Consider the following 9,022-nt stretch of genomic DNA (forward strand, 5'->3'; position numbering starts at 1 on the left):
GTCGCTCTAGAGAGGGCAAAGTACAGTCAGCACTGCCCCATAGCACCCCGAAGATGTTGGGGGCACAGTGGGGCACCCCAAAAGTGATGTCACTGCCCCACACCAGGCGGTTTTGGGGACTTACTGGCTTCGGTGTAGACCTGGCCGAAGCGGTAGTAGCACATCTTGTACATGAGGCAGTTGAGGAGCACTGGGGAGCCCTCGCGGTCGACCCGAAACTCCCCCGTGGGGGTGTAGTAGTCGTGCTCCTTGATGTGGCGCCCTGTGTCCGTGCTGCCGCCGATACGCACCATCCACAGGAACTTGTTGATGTCTGAAAGGTGGAGAGCAAGGAGTTGGGGGAAAGAGCAAGGAGTTGGGTTGACTTGGGTTGAGGTGGGGCAAAAGAGCGAGACGTTGAGTTGGAGGAGAGCAAAAAAGGTACATGCAGCTTCCAGAGAGGAGCATTTTGGTACCGTTTCCACCTTGCAGCCTCATCTGAAGGTGGGACTTTGCTCCTTTAGGGGAGCTGTTTGGGAGAAGCCTGCAACCACCAGTGCCCCGTGGATGGGTTTGACCCGGCTCGGAGCAGGATCTTACCGTCGGATGAATACCCGGTGAGGCCTCCAAAGATTACCAGCACGTAGCTGACGTCCAGCTCCCTCATGATCTCGTAGGCCTTCTCCTCCGTCGACGCCATCGCCTGGAGCAGACACAGCGTCACTCACGCCACATGGTGCCCCAGGAACGCAGGGCAAGGCAGCGGACGAGGGAAGGACCTACCTGACCGACACGGGAGATGTGCGTGTTGTTCCAGGTGTTGTTGTCCACCAGGATGGTCCGGTTGGCCATGGCAGTTATTTGGTACCCGTAGTCCCACCAGGACATCACCTTCGCATCCTACATCCAAACACCAGACGTGCCATCAGTGCCTCAGCAGATGATGTTGCATCCCCACGGCCCAAATTACCCGTTTACCTCCGGCGTGTTATGACGCAGCCAGTAATAGGCTTCTCTGAAGTCATCAAAGATGATCCTGCTGCCGTCCCCACCCCGGGCGGACAACACAATGGAGGGGGAGGAGTACGCCTCGCTGGTCACCCAGGTGGAGTGGAAGGTGTAGGTGATCAGGAAGAAAGCCATGACCAGGATCATGCCACTGGCAACCTGGAGGAGCAAATCGAGGTCAACGCTGGAGGGAAGAGGCCGTCAGCCTCCCACACTCCCCCCCACCAGGACTAGGTGTCTTCTCCCCCTTCCCGAGCCGGCCCAGCACTCACTTCATTTTTGATGGGGTAAGTGGAGTCTTGCTGCTTTTTGCTCTTCTTGTCCGGCCGGCTGATATCCAGGTTCTTCATGTAGGTGGACAACACCTGAGAAACCCCGATGCCGGACAGGATGCACATCACCGGGGCCAGCACCAGCATCAGACGCACCTATGGGTAACAGCAGAACTGTCAGTCCCTGTCGGAGAAATCCGGGCAGAAATCCGAGAGAAGAGGGAAATTACATGCAAACCCAAATTCAGCAGAAACATCGACCTCAAGATAAACCGGTAGCTGAGTTTTTTAGCGGGTGCAGACTGGGAGCATCTTGGACACCCCCGAGGGAAGTTCTCTGAAGACCTCAAAATTGGCCAAGGCAGAGAACTGACCTCAATCTAACACCCTTGGGCAATCTGAGGGGGAGCCAAGAATCGGTAGATGCCTCCACACACAGAAATCAGCCCACGTTCAGGGCTTGGGGCTACAGCCAGAGTGAAAATGGGCTCATAAGCAGCCGTTTGTCGTCAGTCCCCGCTCAGATACCTGGAGAATTTGGGTTTGCAGCTCAGCTGTGGGAGACCAGGAACAGAGACTCAGTGGCAGACAGCGGTGGCCTTGCAGACACGAGTAACACCCAAAACAGTAAGTTTTGAAACACCACGTTCCCTCACTGCACAGAGGGGCAAATAAACCAGTTTTAAGGAAGGGAGAAAAGCCTCATGAACGTTTCGGCCAGCTCAAGGTGGAAGAACCATCATCAGGAAGTTCAGAAAAAGGAATTAAATTGGCTTTGTTAAGACCAGTTTGTCGTCCTGCTTGTGCCCAGCAGGCAGCAGCCCTCACCATCACAGCGGAGAAGTACATGCTGGTCACGCCGTACATGATGATAAAAATGCGGGCGTCCGAGAGGTTACTGAAGCAGTAATACAGACCGACTGCGAAAAGGAAAGAGAAATGGGTCAGGTTCACCTTAGCAATCTGTTGCCTGAAATAAAAAACAGTCGGCAGAGGCACGTAGCGCTCCACGGCAGACCAGCACCGCGCGGAGACGGGAGGCTGCGGTCGTGGCCAGCAGACTACAACCCTTCCGGTGTTGTACGGTGATTTAATAAATAGGCGTCTGATGACATCTGCTCTGGGCTCACCTGGGAACATGAAAACAAGAAGCTGCAGGTCAAAGTAGTAGGAGGACCAAGTGGTGGGCTGGTGCTCGGAGACGGAGGCGATGATGGGGATGTTGTTCTTTGCATAGGAAGGATCCAGCAGGGAGTAGAAGCGTCCCGTCCACGGGGAGATTTTCCCTAGGAAAAAGGAGGGTGGGGGGGAACCTTACTCAATTCCAGCAGAGAGTAACCAGCAATGCCGATACATTCTCTCACATGGGAAGCATGTGCAAGGCTGAACGAGCCACCCTGGGCCTCGTTTAACATCTCTATTACTCAAAACTGCCATATTAGAGAGGAAATACAAATGTGATTTTACCCTAAAAAGGCTTCTCCCCCACCCGACCTATATTTTTAGCCTCTCTTCGCTACTAGAGACTGACACTTAGTGTCTGAAGCGTCAGGTCAGCATCCCCAGCCTGCGCTGAGTCATGGCAGGTTTCTCTCTGCGCCTGGTATCATCCGGAGCCCAGATCTTACGGCTGCTTCTTAAATATTTTCCTGCTAATGCACAAATTAGGGCAGATCCCAGCCTCCCCCTCACAGGGGGGCCTGCAAGCACTGAAACCGCAGTGCGGGCAATAAATAATGCAGAATTAGGATTGACAAGTTACGTGCCCTTCAATGAAATGAAAGGAGGCAAAGCCGATGGTGAAGTGCGCTCAGCATTGCCACCATTGCGGGCTACCTGTCAGCATCAGCACGGCCCCGATGGTGAGGAGGACGAAGCCGACCAGGGAAATGACACTCCTGAAGAGGATTTCGAATTGCTGCGGGTTCAGCTTGCTCCGAAGGTAATCTACGAAGGCGTGGATCTGACACAAGCCAAAGACTCCAAGAGCAGCCATGTGCTCCGAGGAGAGGACAGGCTGCAAGCAGAGGAGAGTGTGATCAGCTACAGAGAATAAGAGCCGTGCTGCACCTGATATTGGCTTTGTTTTTGGGTTTTTTTTTTTTTGTTGTTTTTGTTTTTGTTTTTTAACAAACCACTTCTCAGCAAAATCGCTGCCAAAGTCACAGGAAACTGTCCCCTCCCCATGGGCAGCAAGCTGCTGTGAGTCACTTTCTTACACCAACTTCGATTCCCAGATAGGAATCCATACAGAAAGTTAAACCAATTCTCTTGAAAACGTGAGCTAAGCGGGCATTTTTCTTGCTATACCGAGACGCATGCTGGTGTGAGCATCTCCTTCACCAAAAAAAGAAATGCTTTTATGAAAGACAACCGGTGCCGTGGAAGTTATTAGCACCTTTGAAAGTCATCCAGCACCTCCAACACCTAATCTTGCCAAGGGTCGCAATGGATCAGCGAAATGGGAGCTAGCCAGCACCCGCTTATAATGTCAATGACAACGGCAAGAAGAGAGACCAGGTGCCAACTTGCTGTTGTTTTGCTACAACCCACGAAATGACCATCCTCAAGTCTAAAATCATTCTCGTCCCCACCTGGAAGCCAACAAAGGAGATCTGCATCGAGAGGATGGTTCCCAAGCAGTAGATCGTGCAATAGGCTACGTAGATCCTGTGGGAGAAGCGGCCAGTCAGCATCAGCACAAGAACGTGCAAGGGGATGAGGTTAATCAGAAAGACGTAGCCACCCCACGAGGAGACCTGCCAAGAGAAAAAAGAAACAAAACACCACAAGTTCCAGGACTGAACAGGTTACACAGCAAAGGTCAAACACGGTGGGTTTGATTCTCCTGGGATCACACGCAGGATTTTCACCCAGCTGCAACGCCAGCTGAGATTCGCTCTCTCTAAAGGCATCCTCAACAGTCACAGCTGCCACCAGAAGCCCAGATTTTTCAATGCTGTTAATAAAACCTCATGCAAAACCCCAGTAGCTTCGGAAATGAATGGAGAACGCATCCATTCCATTCCCATGCCAAGCCCCTGACAGAGGTTCTAGCTCCCTGAATACAAGAATGCAGGAATGGCACAGCATTTTATTTTTGGTCACCGTATCCTGAGCGGCCTTTGGAGTCAGAAATACCTCAGTGCCGGGAGAAGAAACACTCACCATGTAGAAATAGGCAAGAGCACACATTGCTGCCCAATAGATGGAGCCAGTTTTGACAGCTTTGATCCACATATAGTAAGTTAACAGCATGCAGAATATGGCAATACCTGGGTGGAAGGACACAGAACAGTCAAAGCAAGCTCACATCAGCCCCGAAACATCAATACGATCTCTGGGGCACACCAGAGCACTCAATTGCATTTAAAAAAAAAAAAAAAAAAAAATGCTTTTGCTGCTGCATCAGAAGGTGAAATAGCACCTCGCACAAAGAACTAGGCTTGGGAAAAGGGTTCCACGTATGATTTCTAGATTGAAACACTGCGATATTTGTGTCTTACTGCAGATAACAACTCACGTGGCCTCTTCCAGGCACACCAGCTAGCCTTTCCGGACACAGCAACTCCTCACATGGTCCTCGATAGCCCAGCTACGCGAGACGAACCTGGATTCTCTTCTCCCTTAGGCATCAACGATGAGATTGCTGCCTTTGCCAGCCCCAAAGTCATTGCCAGAATGGAGATAAAACCATGGGGGAGCTGCACGGCAGCTCTGATGCCCAGCAGAGTTTGTGGAGGTGGTAAAACCCTTTTTGACTCGCAAAAAAGGACACTTGGGGAATGGGGCATGCTCGCTGCCAGAGTCGTGAAACATTCCCTCTTCTCAATCGCGCGGGCAAGAACAACCACCGATCTCTGAGCAGCTGGGTCAGTAAACCGCATGGACCCGGTGGGGCTCGCTGTGAAAGGACAGTTCTTCTACCGTCCCCTGTAGCAGCTTTGCTATCATTTTCCAGCACCCAAAGTTGTTAAAGGTTTCCCTGCTCTGAGTGTCCCAAACTCACCTTCGTTATCGTAGGAGCCAGCAACAGATCGAGAGATGTAGCCAGGCACAACTGCAATCATGGCGGCAGCTAGGAGTCCTGCCCCTGCATCCTGGGGAAAAAAAAACAGAGCCAGAGGGTGGAAAAAGCCATCAGTTTTTATGTGTTTTGTTATCGTGCCATACTACACGTGGATATGCCTCAAAGGAATAAAAATTGTGCTTTGAAATATAATTTTAAAACAGATCTCCCATTTGCCAGAAGTTCTGGGTTTTAACCAGCGTGGTGGTCACCTCCAAATCTCCGATACAGTTGCCACCTGCCTTTCCAAAAGGCGCACAGCCTGTGCTCCTCCGTAAACCAAAAGCCTCCAAGGTACGCCCCAAACTTCCCCCTACCTTGAGCTCTTTGGTGAGGTGGTAAGTCACTATGGTGGTGAAAGAGGAAAAGAGGGGAGCCAGGAACACACAGACATTTCGGATGTCGATGGTGATGTGGAAGAAGTGCAGCACGTGGTAAATTGCCGCCGACGTGATCATCAGGCCTGCGGGACAGAAACAACAGCATTATCAGGGTGCTCTCGGTCCGCTCGCAGCACTGGGGGTCGTTAGCTTGCAATTAACAGCAGGGCAGCCTCAAGTCTTGCCAGGAAGGAGCTGCTGCCCAGGATGCCTCGATGAAGGGCATCTCCCAAGCTCCCCTCCTCTCCCAGCTGGCATTCATGGCTCGGCTCTGCTCTGCGTACACTACCTGCCCCTCTCCCGATTTTCCCTTCTGCAAGGTGTGTTTCGGCTCAGCGGGAGCCCCATGGCTTACCTGGATAAATGGTCCCACCGATTATCCGGCCCAAGGGGTACCACGCTCGGTCGTCAAACCAGTTGTGGAATTTATAGAAGCCCTCCTCTGCCAGAAAGCGGGTTGTGCGGTAGTTAAAATACCTGTAACAGTGACAAGCACTAAGCATCTTGGCATCTGGATATAGATATTGACTGCTCACCGCTCCTCGGGTCACAACCGCAGTCCTTAACAAGCGTTCACGAAACAAGGCAGCTTTTGACAGGCAGTTAAGTAACAAACTGTGTGCCTGTCTGGATACTCTCCTCCAACATCTAGGGGTAAGAGAGTGCTGCAAGGGCCGACTGCGCGTTTTCCACGCAGAGGGAATTAGTCCAGTTTCCCTAGAGCACCGCAGACCTCAGCTGCAAAGGTTCATCCCTCCTCCTAGGGCGTTTAAAACCAGGTTCGCAAAGGTAACGTTCTGCCTTGCGCCTGATTTAATCAGCAACAAGCCTGGGTTGCGGACACAAGTTGTACTAGGAGCGCGCTCTCTTGCTGGGCCCTGCTCAGGTAGAGAATAACCACATCCCAGCATAAAAGCGGTGTTGGGCGATTACCCTGACTTAGATCCAGGCTGCAAGACGAGTCCTGGGAACCGAGAAGTGAATTTTGGGTCTGGAAGAAAAAAACCTAGCTGTACTGAAAACTGCCCTCCAAATCCCTCATCCTCAATGGGGATTAACTTCAGCCCAGCAAACACCACCTGAATGTGTTCCAGAAAAGAAAAACCCAGCAGGTCCCCACAAAAGGAGAGGAAAACACTTACGGGTCAAATTCATGGATGACGCTTTCAAATCTTAAGACGGAAAAAAGCCTCGTGGAGAAAGCTGCAAATACAGAAAAAGCGCAGAATGAACCTACAGCACTCACTGAGCCAGACTTTTATTAGGTTTCTCATCTACTTTGACTGATTAAAATTGTTTCTGTCTCAAACTGGCCATTGGGAAGATAGATGTGTTTCTTGAAGGAAGAGATATGGAAGGAATAAAAGCATTCACCTAAGAAAGATGAGAGCTTCACAACTTATAAAGGAAGAGAAGAAGGAGCAGAGGGAGCTCCATCCTGGGGTCCCTCTTTGAGGGCACTATCAGCCATCCGCAAGCCTGGCATGGCAGGATGTGGACTTACACAGCACAGCTGCCATCGACAAGATGAGGAGCTTGAGCAGAGTGTCTTGCTTCTCGTAGGACAGCCGGAGAAACCCTAACTTGGTCATTTTCACATCAAAGGCAGAGATTGAGGATGCCTGAAGACCTGAAAATGAGCAAGGAAGATGATCAAAGAGCGAGCCAGCTCCCAGCCCCACAACATCTCTAAATGTTTCACAAAATAGGACCTTAAATACACCACTCCTGCCCAAGGAGGCTATCGTTCACTCTTCAGCCCTGCCGGATGCTTTTGCTGATCCGTGCCTCTCTTCCCCAAATCCCCTTGCCTCGAACGCTCACCTGATCAGTTGTCACAAGCCTCGGCTGAGGTTTTTCTTTCTTTTACAGAGACCAGAACTTCTTTGGGGCAGAGGACGTGTCTGTTTCTCTGCGTACAAAACAAAACCCAAGTGTAAGCTTTTAGTGAAATCACTAAATTTTCCCTGGCCAGTCTCTGGAGTTTAACCACCACCTGGTGGCTTAAGCGATGCACAAAAAAGTAATCCACAGAGATGGCAAGAAATCAGTGCTGTTTTATCATGTACAGGAGGTCTGAATGCCTCCTGGCTGCTCCCACTTTGAATTACTGATGTTAAACATATCCATTCCAGTGGTTTCCTAATGCGGACCAGCACAGTAAATCAGCTTTGCTTATATCGGGCAACTTGACCGTTTAATTAAACTTTGTTGGGTGGAGGAAGAGCCAGCAAAATCCTGTTATTAGACACCAGTGAAGTGAAACTGTTGCCAGAGAATAATGCCTTTCACCTCTTGAAAACACTCTGATTTCTTTAAAATACTTCCACACCCAATCAACCTGGGGAAAAAAAAAAACCTAAAACCCCACTCCCTGCAGGTTCAGTCCCAGAACTGGTGGATAAATTCTCAGCTCACATCTCTGAGCTACAACGCTGGGGACAGCAAATTTGGACAGGCTGAGATTTAAAAATAAAATGCAAACTGGGCCTGAAAAAAACCCCAAAAAACTCTGTGTTCTAGAAGCAATTCTGATTCCTGCACATTCATCACTAACTGATACAGAAATAACCATGTCTTGTAATTATTTCCTGGTTCCCCTAGGAATAGTAAGATGCAGCTAGTAGTGATAGAATGCAGATGCCTGCCAGGCACGCGTGGCTCTGCCACCAGGGTACCACTGGTACCCCGATTTCTACAGCTCTGGCAGGTGACTCACAGGGCATGGGGGACCCCTTGCCACCCTGTAATGCCACAGCTACTGGGGGAACCAGCAACCCCTGGCCAGTGGGAAGGAGGAAAAGCTGTCCCTGGGCTACGGGCTAACACCCTGCTCTCGCCACCAGCCACTCCAAGCTTGTCTGTGTGCTACAAGACACTGTGCCCCTCATGAGCCCCCCACCGTGCTTCACCCCACACCCCTGAGCACCGCCATACCTCATCTCTCTGTGCACCCCACCACCCCACACTTCCGGGCACCCCACAACCCCTAAGAACCCCACAGGTCCACATCCCGCAGGCTCCAGCCCCTGACAACCTGCAGTGCCTCACCTCACAGGCCTGGGCACCCCACAGCATGGCTCACCCCAAAACCCATGACCCTACAGGCCTGGGCACCTCACAACCCCCTCTCTGTGCACCCCACCACCCCACACTTCCGGGCACCCCACAACCCCTAAGAACCCCACAGGTCCACATCCCGCAGGCTCCAGCCCCTGACAACCTGCAGTGCCTCACCTCACAGGCCTGGGCACCCCACAGCATGGCTCACCCCAAAACCCATGACCCTACAGGCCTGGGCACCTCACAACCCC

The 9,022-nt window shown here is 51.4% G+C and overlaps 1 protein-coding gene across 1 annotated transcript; it reads right to left on the reverse strand.

Annotated features, from left to right (window-relative positions):
- Positions 1–124: 124 nt before the first annotated feature.
- Positions 125–7,625, reverse strand: STT3A (STT3A, subunit of the oligosaccharyltransferase complex (catalytic); the record flags this gene model as incomplete). Its single annotated transcript, XM_010284204.1, has 16 exons — positions 7,533–7,625; positions 7,213–7,338; positions 6,851–6,911; positions 6,064–6,185; positions 5,646–5,791; positions 5,269–5,359; positions 4,428–4,534; positions 3,854–4,018; positions 3,096–3,276; positions 2,390–2,545; positions 2,088–2,179; positions 1,260–1,415; positions 958–1,146; positions 763–879; positions 580–682; positions 125–313 (listed from the first exon to the last, which is right to left on the reverse strand). Coding segments are annotated over exons 2-16 (1,963 nt in total), but the record flags the coding sequence as incomplete, so codon positions are not given.
- Between the last annotated feature and the right edge of the window lie 1,397 nt (positions 7,626–9,022).

Source organism: Phaethon lepturus, unplaced genomic scaffold (assembly GCF_000687285.1).
Source record: "Phaethon lepturus isolate BGI_N335 unplaced genomic scaffold, ASM68728v1 scaffold29583, whole genome shotgun sequence".
NCBI lineage: Eukaryota > Metazoa > Chordata > Aves > Phaethontiformes > Phaethontidae > Phaethon > Phaethon lepturus.